This window comes from Cetorhinus maximus, chromosome 28 (assembly GCF_964194155.1).
Source record: "Cetorhinus maximus chromosome 28, sCetMax3.hap1.1, whole genome shotgun sequence".
Classification (NCBI taxonomy): domain Eukaryota; kingdom Metazoa; phylum Chordata; class Chondrichthyes; order Lamniformes; family Cetorhinidae; genus Cetorhinus; species Cetorhinus maximus.
Window position 1 is genome coordinate 9,378,722 of NC_135906.1, and position 21,247 is coordinate 9,399,968.

Sequence of the window (21,247 nt, forward strand, 5' to 3'; positions counted from 1 at the left end):
AGTGGGAAGCTCATTTTGAAAAATATTTCTGGAAAGCTGGGGAGGAAGTGGCGAGGTGGGGGCCCTTTGCTCATTGCGGGCAAACCCCCTCAAAATGTTACTCATCCTTTGTTCCTCCCCATGTGGCATCTAAAACCCACCCCCATACCTCCTCCTTAGGCTGCCTGATTCCACCCCCCACCCCCCACACTCTAACAGTCCAGGACTTACCTAGCTCCAGGATCCATCGAAGTTCTTTGTGGGACAGCTTGCAGTCCCAGCAGCGCCTGCTACTCAGCTCTGGTGCTGCTGACACTGCTGGAGTTGCTGGTCAATCAGACTGGCTGGCAGCTCTTGGTAGCAGGACTTCCTCCCACTGAGGGGCCGAAGTCCCACTCTCTGCCCGTCAAGAGCCTGCCAGCAGCGCACTGTCACTACAGGCGGTGGGGAGACACAAGCAATACACCCACCCCCACCCCCGTGAAATCCAGCCCTTGGTTGCATAAAGTTTCTTCTATATTCAGGAGCATAGGAGATTGAGGGGTCATCTAACAAAGTTTAGAACAATCAAAGGATTCAATAGGGTACATAAAGAGAAACTATTTCCTCCGGTGGGAGAGTCCAGAACATGGGGGGAATAACCTTAAAATCAGAGCTCGGCTATTTAGGAGTAAAATCATGCAAAGGTAGTGCTTGGTGTGGCCAACTGGAGCTTTGAAGATGGAGATAGATTTTTGTTAGTAAGGGCATCAAAGATTTGGGGAAAAAGTGGGTAAAAGGTCAAGCATAATCTAACTGAATGGAGCAGGCTCAAGGAGCCTCCCCCTCTTCTTACGTACCAAGCTCTAAGGTACTGCAGCTGTTGGGCTAGTCCACAACACAGCCAAGCAGATTAAGAGCTCTAAAACAGATGAGAAAACTCTGTCGATAACCAGAGGGTAAGCATTATAAGGAGGTCACTTTTTACCTTGAAGATGTTTCGGAATGGCATGGTACCGTGGGAAAACCGGTGAACAAACAGAGTCTCCAGCAGCCTCTTGACGTAGTGGAAGGAGTGACAAATACAGGCAAGGCTGCAGGAAGGAGAGATAGTGCGATTAGGGTTAATGTGCGCTACAATCCGGTAAAGCATTGTTTAATATGGTTCCTACCCTATTGGGTTACTAGCTGTATTAAAGAAACAGTTTGTGAAGCGCATTAGTACAGCGGTCACTAAGGAATATTCAGCCCTTCAATTATCTAAGTGCAGTGCTCCAACCAGCTCTACAAAATTCTAGCTCTTCCCATGCACCACCAACCACGCTCCCCCAACCAAGTAATGTCATAAAAATAACCCACGACCAAAACCCCTTTATACATTGCAAGATACATCCAGTCTTATTAGTGATGGGTAATAAATGCCAGCCTTACCAGCAAAGCCAATAACAGGCTGACATGAATCATAGAATAATTACAGCACAGAAGGTGGCCATTCAGCATGTTGTGCCCATGACAGCTCTCTACGAGAGCTTATTTAGCCTCACCACCACCCCGCCCCTGCCATCCTTCCCCCATAACCCTGCAATTCTTTTCCCTTCAGGTGCTTATCAAATTCCTTTATGAAAGCCACAATTGAATCTGCCTTCACCACACAAAGTGTAAAAGTTTCTTTTGCCAATCACATTAAGCAGAGTGACTGACGGACCTGTACATTGTTGGCATAACGTCTGATCTGAAAGATAGCACCAAGTGTGCCTGTTCAGGTGGACGTAGAAGATCCCACGGTGCTACTTGTAGAGGAGTTGCAAGTTCTCCCGTTCTCCCCTTAACCAACATTACCAAAGACACATCAACGAGATGGTCCTGGGATCAACCAGAGTCATCCGCCCAGATAATCCCATTGCAAATCCATAGCCTGCCCACACTTGGTGCCAAGAAGTTTGAACCAGTATGTGCGAAACGACTGCAGTGAGAAGTCTATGCTTTCAGAAGAGAAGCAATAGGGACGGGATGAGCAAAACCATGCAAATATGGTGTAAGTAAAAATATACGCCAGCGGGTCTTGGATTGGTCCCAGAGGAAGTACTTCTCACTTTGTGCAGGTTAAACACTTTATTCTTCAGATGTGTGTCACTAACAAGGCTGGCATTTATTGCCCATCCCTGGTTGCCCTTGAGAAGGTTGTGGTGGACCTTTTTGAACCGATGTGGGTTTTCCACATTTAATTTTGGATAGATAAAAAAAACTATTGAGCCAAACAACATTCAACTTACTGCACAACTGAGTGGGGACTTGAGGTGAAAGCATATTTAGGACCGTAGATAAATGGTAGCCGGAAATAGAAGAGCAGGTAGATCAACAGAGGCCCAGCATACTCAGTGAGAAACACCTGGGGAAAAAAATAACAAAACCTGTCACACGCTGTACTTTCACTTTTAAAGGGATGCTGCTCGCTTCAATCGAGTCCCACGCTTCTGAACCCTGGTCACTGGCTGGGGAGGTTGTGGGGAGCAGGGGACACAGCCAGAGGACCTTTTAATGGGTCTCTTCCTGGGCCTAGCCAAGTTGGGCATCTACAGGTCCAGGATGGGAAGGCCCCCATAAGGGGAGATGGGGCGTTTATTCTGGCTTCCTGCCACTCTTCTGCCATCTTGTCCTTGTCCAATGGCCCTGGATACATTACACACAAGCATCCCTCCACAATTGATGAGAAACTGGAGTGTTTGATGTGTATCTAGAACCAGGCGATCATTTAGTTTGCTACGTTTCCTTTATAGTTAAGTTCCTTCAATTAGTCATGTACCTTTAAAGGGGCATCTGTGAGTAAAGCACTGCCTTTGTACTTGCTTAAAACCAGTTACATCTTTAATTTTCTCAGTCCTGGTGAAAGGTCATCAACCTGAAACTCTGATCAACTCTTGTTCGTCTCTGCACGGATGCTGCCTGACCTTCTGAGTGTTTCCAGCATTCTCTGTTTCAAAAGCAATGTCTCATCTCTTTCCTGCTAATTCAGATCCTCACTTGCAACTGCAGTCAGTGATTCTAGTGCCAACCTGGATCCACCAGAGAAATGCTGGCAAACACAGAGGGAATATTCCAAGGATTCTTGGTTCTGTTTAGTTCACATACAAATTTCAATTATGCATTTGAAACCAAAATCCTCTGTGAGCGATCTTAAGAACCAGCATAATATATGGCTAAGTTTTTACGTTGTAAAACTTTTCAATCAAAGGCTACGTTTAGCATTTCAGCGTGCAATTTATAGTCATTTGACATCACTGGAGCTGATTGTGCTTCTATAATGCAATATAAGCCCCACCTGTGCCAGCTTGGCTCAGTTAGCAGCACTCATGACTTGGAATCAAAAAGTTGTGGGTTCATGACCCACTCCTGGGATGGAACACAATCCAGGCAAACACCCCAGTGGGAGCCCAGCATTGTTGGAGGGGCCTGTGTACGTCGGTTTTAATTAGCAAGGTTCTCTCTCAAATTCAAGCTGTCATTTGGTTAGCTCAGAATAGCTATTCAAAGACAATCCAGCTAACATACCACAGCAGAATGACAGAGCACAGGAGGCCATTCAGCCCATCGAGCCTCTGCCAGCTTTTAAAAAGCTAGCCAATTTAGTCCCACTCCTCTGTTCTTTCCCTATAGCCCTGCAACTGTTTTCTTTCTAAGTGTCTATTCAGTTCCCTTTTGAAAGTAACTATTGAATCCTCTTCAACCTTCATAGGGATTACTATTTTAAAAAAAAACAGACCTGAACTTGTATTGTGAGTGATCGTGTCCTTCAGACAACCCAATTAATGGATTACTTTGGCATGTTTAAGTAGACAGAGTGATCAATTTTCACCCAAAAACACAGTTAGAAGTTTACTGTGCACAGAAAAAAAGCTAGCAATACTGCAGGTCTTTCAAATCAGTAGATATAATGGGTATCCTACATCCACTCCAGCAAAAACAACTCACCAGGATTGTGTTAATTGTTAGTGTTGGGGTGCAGTAACTCAGTATAGCAGAAATGAAAAGGCAGATTTCAATTCATGAGGCAACTCTGCTTTCAAATCTATCATCAAGCAATTTGGGCAAGATGTTTATACGGGAAGGTTGAATCGTGCTTTTGATCAAACATTAAAACAAGGTCCCAGCTCTCTGACAGCATCTGCAGAGAGGAACACAGTTAACCGCGGATGCTGTCAGACCTGTTGAGTTTTTCCAGGTATTTTTGTTTTTGTTTTGGATTTCCAGCATCCGCAGTTTTTTGCTTTTATCCCATCTCTCTGTTTAGATTGATATCAAAGAAAGGCAGGGAGCTTTCGGTATTCTGAAGAACATTCTTCCCTCAGCCAACACCACCAAAACAAAATTAACTGAACATTCATCTCTAGGCTGTGTGCAAAATGGCCACGACTTTTGCCAGAAGTCTCTATACTGCGTTGTACACAAAGTGCTTTGAAATATTTAAAGAACTTATGATAAGGGGCTGTTATAAACTCAAGATTTTTTATCAACACTGCTGTCTCGGAGTCAAAAGGTTGTGGATTCAAGTCTAACTCCAGAGACTTCAGCACAAAATATAGTCTAGCGCTGCAGTTCTGAGGGAGTGCTGCATTGTTGGAGGTGTTGTCTTTAGATAGAACATTAAACCGAGGCTCCATCAGATGGGGGCAAAAGATTCCTCAACACTATTTTAAAATAGAACTAGGGAGTTCTTCCTGATGTTCTGGCTAATATTTATGCCTCACTAACATCGCCAAAACAGGTTATCAGCTCATTATCATATTGCTGTTTGTGGGAGCTTGTGTGTAAATTGGTTGTTGTTTCCTACATTACAAAAGTGACTATACATCAAGTACTTCTTCATTGGTGGCAAAGTAGTTTGGGACACCACGAGGCTGTGAAGGCATTATACAAATGGAAGTCTTTCTTTTGCAAGAGAACAAGGCTTTAGGAGTCAAAATTATCTCAAACGTGACAACTATAAATTAAACACTAGCTATGAGATCATACATGCATGGCAAGCAGCAGCAGCAATGGTACATTTGAAGCATAAAAGGCAAATGTCTCCAGTACAGAGTGCACAGAGTCACACGGCAAAAGGATTTGTTTATGATTGAAGAGGCAAAAAAAAACTTACCGTAACCCATCCAATCTGAGCACCGAGGTCTTTGAAGTAAAGGGTGGCTGTGGTACCAACAGGGAGGTTCTGCAAGATTTCCTCGTCCCTTAATGATTTGCCCTCTGCAAAAAGCAAAGATAGCTCACACTGACCCAACACAGAAAGACAGCTCCCCCTTAATTCCCAACACACAATAACTTTAAGAACAGCAGCTGACTGTTCAGCCCCTTGAGCCTGTTCCACCATTCAATTAGATTCTGACTGATCTATATCTTAACTCAAATTCATTTACCTGTCTTTGCTCAATATCTCTTAATATCCTACCCATAAAAGTCTACCAATCTCAGTTTGGACATTTTCAATTAGTCCCCAGCTTTAATAGCTTTTTAAGGGAGAGAATCCCAGATTTCCACCCCCCTGTTTGTGAAGAAGTGCTTCCCGACATCAGCTCTGAATGGCCTTGCTCTGATTTTAAGTTTATGCTCCCTTGTTCGGAACACTCTCAGAGGAAACAGTTTCTCTCTATTTACTCCATCAACTTCTCATCTCAATTACATCACCCCTTAATCTTCTAAACTCAAGGATTAGAAGCCTAGTCCATGCAAATTGTCCTCATAATCTAACTCTTTTAGCCCCAGTACCATTCTGGTAAATCTGCGTGGTACCCTCTTAAGGATATGCTCGCAGGAGAACAAAAACAGTACTGCATCATGGTGGGACACTAATGGGGCATCGCAGGGCAACAGGAATGGATTAGTTTATATATTCATTATAGAGTGGTTTTATTTCAGCCCACTTGGTGATAAAGGCTGCGGACACACATCAGCATGGGCGTGAGTCTCCAAACCAAACTATTGCTATGGAGTTTGACTGACAGGTTTGGGGTGCACACAGTCTGTCTGTAGGAAAGCGAGGAAGCTTTGGGAGTATGGATGGGGCAGCCGAGGCTAAGGGCGAACAGGGTATTACTGTCACTAGTCTGCTTGGTGCCAGCCTAAGTACCTCCTGAAGTTGGGATCGATCTATAACTTACTTGGGTCCAGCCTGATGGACTGCCTGGCAGGATACCATTGAGCATCTGAAAGAGAAAAGCAGGCCAAGTGTGTTAACACTTATCTCCACATCAGAGTATAGGTTTCCACTCTACCTGCAAATAGGAATAACTTAAAAATACTGAAAAACCATTATACAGTCCCCACCACTTAAAACATCCATGTTTACACAGGCAGACTCATTTCAGCTAAAACGCAGCAACGATGACACATTTGCATTGTTATTTCAAAGTTGCCAGTTATAGTGCTGTAAGCTCTCTGTTTATTTCAGGCAGAAACAGCAAGCAAGTTTCAGGAATTTTGCTCCAGCTCCCTGAAGATTGGATGACCGTATTTAGCACCCTTCCTATCAAAGCAACAAAACAGAATTGTTACAGCACAGGAGACGGCAATTCGACCCATCATGCCTGCACTAGTTCTCCAAATGAGCAATTCACCTAATGCCATTCCCCCACCTTCTCGCCGTAACCCTGTACACTCTTCCTCTTCTAATCCCCTTTTGAATGCTTGCTCCAATTGAACCTGCCTCCACCACACAGGCGGTGCATTCCAGACCTTAACCGCTCGCCGTGTGAAAGTTTTCTCTCATATCGCTTTTGCGTCTTTTTCTAGTTATTTTAAATCTGTGTCCTCTTGTTTTCGATCTTTTCACAGGAGGGAAGCTTTTCTCCCTATCTACCCTGCCCAAATATTACTAATACCCTTGAAGGAGACAGGGGACAGTTGAGAGAACATACTGAAATCTTAAGGGTAACTAGCTGAACCAGTACCTTATGCCAGGCAAGGCTCTGAGCAATAAGGATTCTCCCGGTTAAGAGCTCACTCAGCTGACAGTGCAGCAAATTCTGACTTTTTTGGTGCTCTGGGTGTTGTATCCATTATTATTGACCATTGTATAAAAATCACATTTGCACCTGCCTGCAATACGTGGTGGGGGACCGTAAACAAACCAGTAAAAAGTTCAGTCACTACTACCTGGAGTTTGGCCAGGTTCCCCACTCCTGATGGCTATCCAAGGCTCTGCTGTTGGAATGTGTGGTGTGTACTGAATGTCAGGCAGTCAGGACCGGGCTTGCTGCAACACCATCCATGTCAAATAGTGGGCCAACAATCTCTGCTGCCGGCGGGGTTGCAGAGGGTGACTGAACTCCAACCAAGAATCAAGGCCAGGCGCTTTTTAAAAAATGTGTTCATGGGATGTGGGCATTGCTGGCTAGGCCAGCATTTATTGCCCACTCCTAATTGCCTTTGAGAAGGTGGTGGTGAGCCACCTTCTTGAACCTCTGCAGTCCATGTGGTGTAGGTGCTGTTAGGGAGGGAATTCCAGGATTTTGACCCAGCGACAGTGAAGGAATGGTGATACATTTCCAAGTCAGGATGGTGTGTGTGGCTTGGAGGGAATTTGCAGGTGGTGGTGTTCCCATGTATCTACTACCCTTGTCTTTCTAGATGGTAGAGGTCACATGTTTGGAAGGCGCTGTCTAAGGAGGCTTGGTGAGTTCCTACAGTGCATCTTGCAGGTGGTACAAACTGTTGCCACTGTGCATCAGTGATGGAGGGCGTGAATGTTTGTAGATGGGATGCCAATCAAGCAGGCTTTGTCCTGGATGGTGTCAAACTTGAGTGTTGTTGGAGCTGCACGCAACCAGGCAAGCGGACAGTATTCCATCACACCCCTGACTTGTGCCTTGTAGATGGTGGGCAGGCTTTGGGGAGTCAGGAGGTGAGTTACTTGCCGCAGGATACCTAGCCTCTGACTTGGTCTTGTAGCCACAATATTTATATGGCTAAAAGCAAAATACTGTGGATGCTGGAAATCTGATACAAAAACAGAAAATGTTGGAAAAACTCAGCAGGTCTAACAGCATCTGTGGAGAGAAAAACAGTTAACGTTTCAAGTCCATATGACGCTTTTACCTCTGAAGAGTCATACGGACTCGAAACGTTAACTCTGTTTTTCTCTCCACAGATGCTGTTAGAACTGCTGAGTTTTTCCAGCATTTTCTGATTCATATGGCTTGTCCAGTTCAGTTTCTAGTCAATGGTAATTCCAGGATATTGATAGTGAGCGACTCAGCAGTGGTAATGCCAGGGGCGATGGTTAGTTTCTCTCTTGTTGGAGATGGTCATTGCCTGACACTTGTGTGATGCGGATGTTACTTGCTACTCATCAGCTCAAGCCTGGAGATTGGCCAGGTCTTGTTGCATTTGGGCATGGGCTGCTTTAGTATCTGAGAAGTCGCAAATGATGCTGAACAAATCATCAGCGAACATTCCCCACTTCTGACCTTATGATGGAAGGAAGATCACTGATGAAGCAGGTGAAGATGGGTGGGCCTAGGACACTATCCTAAGGAACTGAGATGATTGACCTCCAACAACCATCTTTATTTGTGCTAGTCTTACGTGTGAGGACATGACTTGGAACAATATCACCATTCCTTCACCATCACTGGGTTAAAATCCTGTAGCTCCCTCCCCAGCAGCATTGTGGGTGTACCCACACATGAACCGCAGTGATTCAAGGCAGCAGTGGTTCCTGGAAGTGCTTATAGGAAAGACAGTCTTTGTGAAAGAATCAGATTTCCTTTTTGTAATTTTTGCCAATATTACCATTGATTGGCACGGGTGGGGGTTTCGTGGTGGTTGTAAAACAATCCTTGCCACAATACATATAATGCAGATGGCTTTATTCAGTTCTGGTCTTTTATCCAAAGAGTGCCTGGCATTGAGCTGTGGTAACCTAGAGTTTGACCCTTGCTGTGCTGAACCAGCTAACTCCAGTGCCAGTGCTGCCCTTTGACCTTTCACCCCTAAGCTTGGGCTCAGGGGTGCTGCCAAGATTCTTGCTCTCAACTGCCACAATAATAGCCGGAAGTGTGCACATCCACACAAATGCAACAACTTCATGTGATCGATTTGACAGATTGTGCCAGGGAAAGTGGGCTTGGCGACACCCACTACAGAGGAATAGCTGGACTGCACACGCCATTTAGGGTCACCCACAAATGGTCACTGAATGTTGTACTAGGGATGCTCAGCACTCATGTGACTGAACCTCTGCAAAAAGGGAAGAAACTGTACCATGCCAAAACTCAGTGTCTGCTGCTACTGACCAGTCCTTTTCTTTCAATATTTAAGGCAGCCATCAATCCTGCTATGAGACTGGAACCTAGTCTCTGGAGCCTGGAAGTGAGGGCTCTAATCTGAATCCCAAGCCAGAGCTGCAGCTACAGGAGAGTTAGTTTAATCAGATGGCTAAACAGGGTACCACGGTAACAGACAGTTCACAGGCTTCCTGCAAGGTTGAAATAAAAAAAATATCAACCACAGCACTGAGAGAAACTCAACAAAAGCAAAAACGAGCTTTGTCAGACTCGATGATGTGTGTAGGAGTCCAGCTGCATACTTACGGCTCTTGTGGAACATAACCTTGATCTCTCCAACAGTGGCATTTGGCTCCACCTGTTTTAAAAAGAAACACAGCCTAGAGTTAGGGCAAAAAAAAAATCCATAACCAAACTCAGCTCCCATACTAACAGACAGGGTCTGTTTTCAGAGCCTGTGACATACTAGTTAAATTATATTAGGCCTGATGTTGCAGATCAGATTTTCGAGCACCAGCTATTTAACCAAGGGGTGCATCACACCTGAGCATATTCCTCAAAGTCTGCACTTTCCAGCAGGTGTCGCAGGAGAGCCATGTGAAGCTTCGTCAGCTTTTCAACCGCTCCAGCCTCAGGAGTCAGGAGTCCAAATGCTGCATCAACCCTGCCCTACCCGCTCACAGGCTGGGGCTCAAACCTAGGATCCTGCTTTCCAATGTGACAATGGCCAACATGAGATAAAAAGTTAGCGGGGCGGGTAGATCAGCCCATGCCTGTCCTGCGGGTGATATGGGGCAGGAGTCCCAGCCAAGTTTTAACAGTGGGGGCAGGGGTGGGGTTGAAACCAGGACCAAAAAGCGAGCAGCAGTGTTAAAAATCAGCATCCCAGTGCCAACAAGACTAAGACCAATCAATTCCTCACTCCATCCATCTTCAGATCAGTGTGAATCACATACCAAGGGAGTTCACTTCAAAGATTGGCACTGGTGCAGGAACATAGTTGTAAGGAGAGAGGTGAAAAACAAACTCTGCTTGTGCCAGTATCTGCTCCTGAGCACTGAGCAAGCACACTGCAGCCAACACCAACGAATGCTGAACCCATGAAATCAGACCAGCAACTCGGGGCAGGGTGGGGGGGGGAGGTGGGGAAAGAGAGGTATGCAAGAGGGCAGGTACTGTGGATGATGAGATGCCCTTTTTCAAAAAATATATATCACAAATCGAGATTGGCTAGGCTTAGAATATTTACAGCTAACTGTGTCCTGGCCAATACTTACCCATCAAGCAACACTCAAAACAAATAATTTGGTTATTGTTGTTTGCGGGAGTTTGCTGTAGACAAATTGGCTGGCTTGCTTTCTACAACAGTGACTAAACTTCAACAATTACTCCATTCCCTTGATACACTTTGGGACACCTGGAGGTTGTGAAGGTGCTATAGAAATTCAAGTTTTTCCCAAAGGGGAAGACCATACTCTCCTTCATCCAATATCTACTTGTAAGTTGGGGAAATGCACAAGAGTTGGGACTGAGGGCAGCATCAGTCCAAATGTTACGAGAGCAGGCATGTGCTGTGGTGGGACAAAGTTTAGCAGAAGTTGGCGGACTTCTCCAGAAATGTCTCTACCTGCTGGCCCCAAGTGGCTACTGCACAGAAAGAGTGGCCTCCTGCTCTGTCAGAGAGCAGATGAAGATAGATTGCACAGTTAACAACAGAAATGGCAACCAACATAAAGAGGTGTCACCAACCCTACAATGGGTATGTGAGGACCATAACTTGCATCCACCCCCGAGTTAAGGAATATTCTACTTTAATCATTTTAAAGCTGTTCCACAAGAGAGAGGCTATGCCTCTATGCCCTTCCTGGCTTGAGGAGAGAACATTCGGCTCTGTGTCAAACACGACTGAATTTTCCCCAACCACTGGGTGTTCCAGTAAAATTAGAAAACAGACGGTCAAGCAGTCCTAAGGCAAGTTCTGACCACACAGCCACCCCTTGCTGCTTCGGGATGCTGCTACCATCGACCGGTGCTAAGTGAAAGTTTGCAGGGGTGGAATCAGTCTAAATGTGACTTTCTAGGGACTGGCACTACTGAACAGTTGCCAACTTAGCTAAAGCTAGAACAAACTATCGATCAGACCTGGGATCCTCCGAGTCCTTATAGTTCACTCCTGCACACCTTTGTGAACTAGGCCTGGTCTGGCAACATCTCTGTCTTTACAATACACACTTGCTCCAGTCGTTCCTACATTGCCCACCAGTAAGAGGCAATAACAAAAACAGGAAGGATCTGATGCCCTCTACAATGGGCACAGGAGGCCAAGATCATTCATTACAAGTGCCTCTCTGCCATCATTAGAAGCAATGGCAGATACTCCGCTGACAAGGTAAGTTGTGGGAACAGCCCCCAGGGAGCACCGCAGACAGGCTGATGTCTGGATAGCCATTCCTGGCAGGACATTCCTCCCCACTGTAGACCTCCGCTATCCTCACACGTGGCAAGACATTTGAAACACTACAAATAGATTGAGATGGCCACAAGGCAAGGTCACTTGATCAATTACCACACCTTCACCGAGACTCCTGGCTGACAGACTGGGCCACTTGTTTGCCAGTTGTGAAGTTCTACAACAACTAAACTACACTTACCCCCATTCCCTCTCAAAGCAAGAACTTTAAGCAGCCGCAACGTAGTCATTGAAACTTTAGGTGATGAGTGACGAAGCTGTGGGGGTGGAATGTCTCAGAAATGTGCTGGGCAAGTCATGTAAGAAAAGAGAGCAGTGCAAATCTAGATTCTCTCAGAATGAATGAGAGAGCACAGAAAGAAGCCATTCTGTCCATCATGCTCTTTGGTAGGGTGATCCAATTAGTCCCACCCACCCTGTTCTTTCCCCACAGCCCTGCAATGCTTTTCTTTTCAAGTATTTATCTAATCCCCTTTTGAAAGTTACTATTGAATCTGCTTCCATTGCCTGCATTCCAGAACTTAACTCACTGTATTAAAAGGCTTCCTCATGTCGCCACTGGTTATTTTGCCAATCTCCTTAAATCTATGCCCTCTGGGTTACTGACTGCCCCTGCCACTGGAAAGTTTCTCCTTACTTTATCACTCAATTGATATCTCTCAACTGTTCTTTGAAACTTAGGCTGTGCCAGGAGTCAGTATTAGGCCAAATCCCAATGATGGGTTGGTCACTGGTGCGATCAGAGGTGGTGATGAATAGAGAGCTAATTCCCGGGGTTCAAGTACAAATCTTCCCATTGCGCTGACACTGTTTTCAACAAGCCTGGTGACACACGTCGAATAAACGTATATTCCCTGCAGTTAACCGTTTGACGATGTGTACTTAATTGCCTAAACGCACATACAATTGAGCTTACCTTGTCCAGAAAGGTGAGCTTCTGCTTAGTCCTCGCGTCCAAGATCTCCACCTCAAAGAAAACAGACGTTTTTTTAGATTTCTTTTGCGATTTTAAGGGGCGGCTGGGCAAAATCAGCCCGTTAGCCAACAGCAAGTTTGGTTCTGGCAGCATCAAGTTTGTATTCATAGTCATTCCAATCTGTTCTCTACTCTGAAGTTTAACCTTTCTCTTCCCCCTCCAAGGAAGCTTTCAATTTAAAATCAAGTAGAAAAGAATAAAAATGAAACAATTCTCCTGCCCGAGGTACAGGGAGCAGCGATAAAACCCAGTTATCCGCAGCTTCAAGACAGGGCAGCTCTAAAAAGGAGACCGCCCGGGGGAAGGTAACCCGATAGCCGCGGAATGTTAGCTCCTGACAACTCCGACTAAATATAATCCAATTAAACAGCAAGGGAACATCTGGGACACTAAGGCTTGAGCGAATTGGAGAAATTTACTCATCTGATTTCATTTGGGAAACAAACTAGTGGTGCAGCAGTCAGGACCACCTGAAAGACCCCCCCACATGGTCTCTTAGACCACGAGTCAGCCATCAGCACCTAAAGAAGGGGAAGAGCCTGTGAAAGGAGAATGCAGTCCTCGCTAGGCTTGGTAAGTGCCGACTCATCTAAAACCCAGGGGGATTTTCACTCAGAACTGACGTGGGTCAGCAGAACGCCCAAAATCACAGGTCCCCACCAGGCCACATCACAAATTTCACAAACAGGCCATTCGGCCCCACTGGTCTGTGCTGATGTTTATTCTGTACACGAGCTTTCCACCACCATCACCCCTCCCTTCCACAGCGCCTCACCATACCTTCAAATAGGGTGAAATGAAAAAGGGAAGTGTGTAGATAATATTTAGTCCAGGTAACCTCCTGGACTGGTTTTCATTGCCTTAGGCAGGAGAGCTGGGAGAAGTGGAGAGGAATTTTCCATAACGTTTTTTTTCCCCTTTATCAGTCCTGGGTTTATCTGCCTCTCCCAGGTGATTACACAAACACGTCTCCCTGCAGCCCTGTAAAAGGTGGCCCAGTCATCATGGTGTGGGGGGGGCAGGCTTGAAGAATTGCCTGCTTTTATCTACCCAATTACTCCTTGTGTTAACAGGATCATCCATGATATCTCCTGCTGTTGAACAGTCAGCTGACACTCAGTCAAGGGTCACAAGTGGAGAATTCCTCACCCTAATAACTACTGAAGAATTATCATGGTATACAGAACCTGGTCATCATGAAAGTAATGTATATATTATTGGAAATTATTTTTTTAAAAATAGAAGGTTAGTCTGTGGGTGTGTCTTAATTGGATTAAAACCCGCTAGTCTGGGTACTTTGATGTACACTAGTTTTGAGATGTAAGAGAGGTAGAGTGCATTTGCATTTTGTTGAATAGAGCATTCAAGGAGGGGAGTGAAATCTGGCACCTAGCTAGCAAAGACCAAGCAATGTTTATATTACTAATAAAATTGGTACTATGAAAGGGGTTTTATTGCTAGAAGAGGTGGAGTTCAAAGGGGCTGGTGATACAATGAGAATTTACTTTCAATGAGATGTGCTGGGTATAACAAAGGGCAGTTGTGTGTGTGCAGAGCAGAGGCAATGTAAGATCAAATCCTGTAAGCCTGCAACAGTCTGCACAGGAACCAAAGTGAAAGGAACCTCATTTTGAATTTTTAAGGTGAAAATGCTTTGCCTGGTGTTTGGTTAAGTCTATGGGTTGCTGTTGCCTTAATGGAGATTAGTTTGGGAATTTGTTAAAAGTTATGATAATAGTAATTTGTGGTCATATGTATATATTTAAATTAATAAACGCCTCAAATATTTTGATATAAAACCTCTTGAAAACTGGTGGTCCGATTCCTGAATTTAGAGATGCATCTCAAATATACCACTTAAAAAATATAGGTTATGACAGTTGTTTAAAGTTTCCCTCTGGGGCTGTTTTAAAATAACTCAGCTTTACCAACTGCTGTATCATAACACTGGCCCACTCAGGGACAAAATGGTGAAAAGGTAATGAAATCTAATTAGAACTCAGCCAGCACAATGTAACAGATATATAATGCTTTTTTAAAATAAAAATCTGAATCAACATCCCCATTTTAATAAATAAAAGGTGAAGTGTCCTTCCTTCAAAACACACCTTCCCCTCTCCTTTCTCCCCATCTATAAAATAACTATATTCCATAAATGTGCCCCTTCAGCCTCCTGACTGCACCACCACAGCACTGGGATCTTTTGTGACCACAACCTTTGCATACATATCAATCCTGTATATTGGAGTACAGTATAACAACAATGTGGTAAAACATCCTAGATGCTTCACAAGAGCGTTTACTAAGCCACATCCAAAAGCTTGGACAAAATTAGGTTTTAATGCAGTGTCTTCAAGGAGAGAGAGGTAGAGAGGCAGAAGGGAATTCTGGAGCTTAGGCACAGCTGCCAATGGCGCAGTGATTAAAACTGGGAACGCACAAGAGGCCAGAGTCAGATGAGCAGAGAGATCTCAGTGTTGTAGGACTGGAAGAGGTTACCGAGATAAGGAGGGGGGGCAAGGCTATTCATATAGAGCATTAATACTTTAACTGGGGAGCAAGGAATGAAAATCCTTTGGCGCAGAGTTACAGAAGACAAGGAAAATAAATTTAATTTTCTTTATCCATATTCTAATTGAGTTGTCAAAAAAAAGAGTCCAGAATGACAAATTCAGATGAGTGATAATCTGAATCGTCAAAGTGCTTTGTAGTAGACAGGCTACTTGCAGCAAGTTTCAAACTCTTCTTGACTGTTTTCTTTAGCCTCCAGTTCATGAGCAGGGGGGGTGGTGAAGAAGAGGGAGAGACCAGAGGCACCACACTGCAGCCTTTATGCATCCCAGGCCATCCAGTGTTTAACTTCTGTGGTGATCTCTTTCTCGCTGGCTTGTCCAGTGTGAATTATGTGTTCCTGGAGGATTGGAGAGGGCTATTCTTGACACTGTTGCCTCATATCCTGAAGCCCTGAATCACAATCAGAGTTGTTTGTATCAGCAACTCAGGACTTCTAGAATTTCTAGGGAGAAGGCTTTTTAAACTTTCTACATGGCTCAGGGCTCACAAAAGATGAAAAGGCTCCTCACTGGACACACAGACAGATATTTAATTCGTGCCCCGATATGGCTGGTGAGCAAATTCTGTAGCAGACAGAGCTCTGAAGAGCTTTGCAGTTAAGACCCTGTGAAAGTAAGCTGGGTGTTGCATTAATGCTCAAATAGTAGCACCTTCATGTGCAGCTGTTAAAACTGAGCACTGAGCTCAGCTTGTGTCAGTCATATTAATAGAAGCCACAGTCAGGACAAATACAGTGGGCAGTGCACCAAGGGAACGACGACAGCCACACACCAGTCCTTCAGAGAGACCAGAGCGTGTAGCAGAAATGGACTTTACCTGAAACCCTAGCTCCATATCGTACAAACAGTAAGTTAGCAGCACTTTAATTTATCAACTAGAACAGATAATGCTATTGTTTTTAAAATGTTGCAGGAGGCAAAGAGGTACAACACAGTACAGATGGGTCCCACAAGTAAAGTTTTGACAGCACGGTTCTCTATGTTTGCAAAAGTACAGTCCCAGTGCCTTTGAATAATTTGGATTAGAACAGGGGATTGGGCAGGTTAAGAATAACCAGAGAGACTCGGAGAACGAAGACCTTTTGAGACAGAATGTCACCCAGTTTTCCGCAGTGAGTCACAGAACACAGTAAGTTCCGACACTTGGCTACATGTAAAGCAACTGGTGATTTATATGGCAGCTTGTTGGAGAGGCAGCATGGGGGTGAAAAAGGAGGAAGAACAATCTCGGCTTTCATAAGATGCGACTGGCATTCTGTAGTAACTTCCTCAGACAGAAACTGCCTAGGTTTAAGCGGCTGCCACTGGGCTATTTTCACAATCCCATCCTTCCGTTTGCCTTCCCACAGCAAGGCAGCCAGAAGTTCTCAGAACAAAGCTCCCGAACAAATGAAGCACTTAAACAGAACACTTGGTATTTTAGCAAAATATAGATGGTCTAAAGCATTTCCAGCCGCTTAACCCCGGGCAGTCTCGGTTGGGGGAAAGACAGGAGGCAGCTGTATACATATGTTCTCTCACTGCCAACTGCCGAGTGCTTCTCAGAGTGACTTACAGAAGTGCTGTGCCTATGGCAAAGTCACATTCCTGCTTTATGAATAGGAGCAGTCAAGCAACTAACAGTAGTCCACAAAATGTGGACAGTCTGAAGCAACAATTGGCCAAATTGGAAACTAACACAATCAACAGGAACAGGTGACTTTGAACCTATGGTTCCCAAAGCTCAACGTCTTGATATTTCTGTGCGTCATACCTCGGTCAGTTGTAGAGTAATTTTGTTTTTTCCCCCCCACCCCATTTATGCGTTCATGGGATTTGGGTGTTGCTGGCTAGGCCAGTATTTTTATTGCCCATCCCTAATTGGCCTTGAAAAAGATGGTGGTGAGCTTCCTTCTTGAACCATTGCAGTCCATGTGCTGTTAGGAAGGGGAGTTCCAGGATTTTGACCAAATAACAGTGAAGGAATGGAGACATATTTCCAAGTCAGGATGGTGTGTTGATTAGAGGGGACCTTGCAGGTGGTGGTGTTCCCATGCATCTGCTGTCCTTGTCCTTCTAGGTGGTAGAGGTTGCAGGTTTGGAAGGTGCTGTTGAAGAAGTCTTGGTGAGTTGCTGCAGTGCATCTTGTAGATGGTACACACTGCTGCCATTGTGCATTGGTGGTGGAGGGACTGATTGCTGAAGGTGGTGGATGGGGTGCCAATCAATTGGGCTCTTTGTCCTGAATGGTGTCCAACGTCTTTGCGCAGTAATGATTGCTTTGGTCAGCCAACAACTCCACTTTCTTTGTATCCTGCAAGTACCTGGATTGTAGAAGATGAACTAGAAGTTTGGTCTTTTATCATTGAGCAAATTCACATGCAGCATCAGAAGCGGAGCTCAGTCATGCCTCAAATGCCTTTAGGTATACAGGGTAGTGTAAATTAAAAGGATGGCTTTGCACTAATTCCATCTTGGGAGAGTTTTAGCCAGCAGCAAAATATATACCCCTTTAGATTTTCTTTGCCATGGGAGAGGGGCAACCAGCCCAAGCCATTTCCCCATGTAAATGTTACCGTAAAAAACTCTAGTGCATTGGAACATAGCTCAATATCCTGGCTTGCCAATATAAAAGTCAGCAGATTGAGGGGAGGGAGGAAACATTTCTAACTTTTAATCCGACACATTGTGATGCATTTTTTGGAAAGGAGGCATCTGTCAGCTGTTCACTTGGGAGAACCTCTCTGAAGCCCCAACAAGCACATTAGATAATCAAAGACAAGGGTATAACTGAGTTATTGAGTGAGCTCCCTGCTTCAGAGTGCATTGGGCCGCAACCAAAGAGTCATTCACCTACACAATGTTTCATCAGAGATTGAATCAACAGTTACTGTAAAGAGCTCCAGGTTTTGGGTATTTTGTGTTTGACGGAGTTTCCGATGCCCATTGATATAAATGCAATGTACCTTTAATCGCATGGCGACAATCCCAAGTAAAGTGGATCATTGCGATCTCATTGGGGTAATTTTAAAATTTGGATGATAGCAAATGAACCATTTGAAGAGGGGGTATACCTCCCACACTAGCACAGCTGTCCAAGAAAAGCTCAGAGGACAGAAACCTCCCATGGAGCAGGTGGGCTCCCTGTTCAATTATTCTCTCCACTGAAGTCGGTGGAAAAGGAAAATGCTGGGGTTTTGTTATCAACGGGGCTGCTTACAGTCAACTACACCTGCCCTTTGGAAGCTCGGAGAAAAACTCCCAAAACGTGGGGGCTAGGAGAGCTGAAAAAGTGCAGACAAATAGGAAATGTCACAATTGTCCAGGGGCCCTTCATCAACCAAGACTGCTGAAAACAACAACTTGTATTTATAAGCCACTGTTAACACATTAAAACCTCCTAAGGCTTTTCACAGCAGCATTATCAAAGAAAATTTAACAAGGAGCCACATAAGGTGATATTAGGGCTGTTGTCCAAAAGCTTAGTCACAGATGTAGGTTTTAAGGAGTGTCTTAAAAGAGAGGGAAAGGGAGGGAATCCAGAGCTTAGAGCCCGGGCAACTGAAGGCACAGTTGGACTGATTGAAATCAAGGATGCTCAAAAGGCTAGAATTGGGGGAGCACAGAGATTCCCGGTGTGACTGGTGGAGATTCAGGTCGAGGGGGTACAGAGGCTATGGATACATTTGAAAACAAGGATGATACTTCTAAAATTAAGGTGCTGCTCAACTGAGAGCCAATGTGCGTTAGTGAGCCACAGGGGTGATAGGTGATCAGGACTTGGAGCGAGTTAGGATATGGGTAGAGTTTTGAATAAGCTCCGGTTTATGGAGGGCAGAACACAGGAGGCCAATCAGGAGTGTGTTGGAATCATCGAGTCTAGAGGTAATAAAGGCATGAAGGAGGGTGCCAGTAGATGAGCTGAGGCAGGGCAGAGTTCAGCACTGTTACAGAGATGGAAATAGGTGATCTTTGTGATGGCATGGACATGCATTCAGAAGCATATTTACAGGACAATACATATATAGCACCAGGTCTGGGCAGGGCAATGTGCATACAGCACATCATCATCCATTTAACTGCTGTTTGTGAAGCCTTGCTCTTGCAAAAAATGGCTTGGAATCACTGACATAACTAACACAAGCACTGTAAATTTGAACTTATCCAAAACTCTGCTGCTTGTGCTCTAACTCTCACCACCCATCACCCCAGTGCTTTTTGGCCTTCACTGGCTCCCTGTCTGGCAACAATGCCATTTTAAAATTCTCACTTTTAACTACCTCCATGGCCTCACCTCTCCCGACTTCTAACCTCCTTCAGCCCTAGGATTTCTGCACTCCTCCAATTACGGGGAGAGAGCAGGACGAATTGGATAGCTCTTCCAAAAAGCTGCCACAGGCACAATGGGCCAAATACCCTCCTCCTGCGCCGCATCATTCTCGTGTATATTCTCGATTTCATTCGCTCCACCGTTGGTGGCTGTACCTTCACCTGTCTGGGCCCTAAATTCTGGAATTCCCTCCCTAAACCTCTGCTTCTCCTCTTTTATTATTTAAAACTTACCTCTGACCAAGCTTTTAATCAGTTGCCCTAATATCTGTGATGCTCAGTGTCAAATGTGAATAATAATACTTCCTTGAAGTGTCTTGGAAAGTTTTTGCTTGGTTAATGGCGCTATACAAGTTGTTGTGATTGCAATTCAATGGAATTTATTAGGTATACAACAACTTAAGATGCTGTGAAAAAGCAAGTTGCCCAAGAAATGCACAGTGCTTGTTATATTTACAGATCTTCACATCCTGGGTTAAAACTGATTACTTTGCACTGATGCAATGATTGAATGTTCACTGCGTTGTGGTCCCATAAAAGCCCACACGCATGGCAAGTAATTTCAGCCACAAATCTAGCCTCCCCACCAAGGAGGGGGGAAATTATCAGGGGCTGAGGGACAAATAAACTCTTGGGTGGGGTGAGATGTGGTGTAGAGCACACTTTAATGATGTAAGAGATCACACACGCAATTCCTAGTACAACAGGGCCCAGGCCTGGGGAGCTCATACTGCCTCAAATCTTTTGGCAACAGGGGGCCATGTTAATAACTGGCCTCACGCTCAACTGCGGGTATGGTGGGTTGGCAGCTTCACTGGAACAGAACTCTTCACAAGGAGTTGGTATCTTCACTAGAGGCCTTAATCTCCTTCAGGCACAGCTCCACTACCGCAATGTCAAACTGGAGGGCTGAAACCTGGAGCAGGCCACTGATGAGGTCACTGAGCTCAAGCAGTGCTGCCTTGTCCTATCTGTTGCCACTATTCTGTGCCATCCTTCCATTATTCTAGAACCAGCCCATGACTCCAGGATGGGGGTGCAGGAGAAAAGAAGCAATTCTGGACTCTTCAGCATCAGCTGCCTCCTTCCTCTAGCACCAGATGAGGATCACTTTGCTTTCCTCATCTACAAAACCGGAGCTGTCGGACTCCTGCCTCAGTTTCTTACATGATGTTACTCCTTCGCCCTGAAACAATTCGCAACCCAAACTGGCTTCTTTCTAACCCAGCCCTGAACACATAGTAGCATGTGCCTCCTATCCCATCCCAGGCCACCCTCAGACTCATCTGAGAGTTCCTACCCCAACCAAGAATTTACCTGCCCCTCTTCGGCTCAATGTTCAGATCTTTCCCCCCCCTCAAAATTTCCGTATTCACACCATCATTTAGAAGGCCATCCCTGTGTCCTCTGGTGCAACAACTCCATTGCTGACCCCAATTAAAGCTGTCAAAAATCCTGCACAGCTCTTTAATCGCCACCTCTCCAGATAAGGCTGAGATTCTCCTTCTGTTGTTCTACTTTTGTGGTGCCAGTCCCATATGGTTTAATATCTAGTGAGTGAGTGATGCTCTTGCCCGAGTCAGCGGGTCATAGATTTAAGCTCAACTTCAGAGCTTGAGCAAATATAATCTAGGCTGACAGTCCCAGCGGGGCACTGCACTGTCAGAGGTGAATGCAGTCACTA

The 21,247-nt window shown here is 45.0% G+C and overlaps 1 protein-coding gene across 2 annotated transcripts in view; it reads right to left on the reverse strand.

Moving 5' to 3' along the window:
- tecrb (trans-2,3-enoyl-CoA reductase b) overlaps positions 1-21,247 on the reverse strand; it is a 63,271-nt gene that overhangs the window by 25,039 nt on the left and 16,985 nt on the right. The window contains exons 2-7 of one of the 2 annotated variants that reach the window (XM_078531169.1): positions 12,623-12,673; positions 9,543-9,594; positions 6,111-6,155; positions 5,096-5,199; positions 2,232-2,347; positions 947-1,052 (exon numbers count right to left, since the gene is read on the reverse strand). In XM_078531169.1, the coding sequence (XP_078387295.1) occupies positions 947-1,052; positions 2,232-2,347; positions 5,096-5,199; positions 6,111-6,155; positions 9,543-9,594; positions 12,623-12,673 (474 nt within the window). Of the gene's footprint in view, positions 1-946; positions 1,053-2,231; positions 2,348-5,095; positions 5,200-6,110; positions 6,156-9,542; positions 9,595-12,622; positions 12,806-21,247 lie in introns of those variants that run through there. The other variant, XM_078531168.1, reaches the window with a different exon arrangement.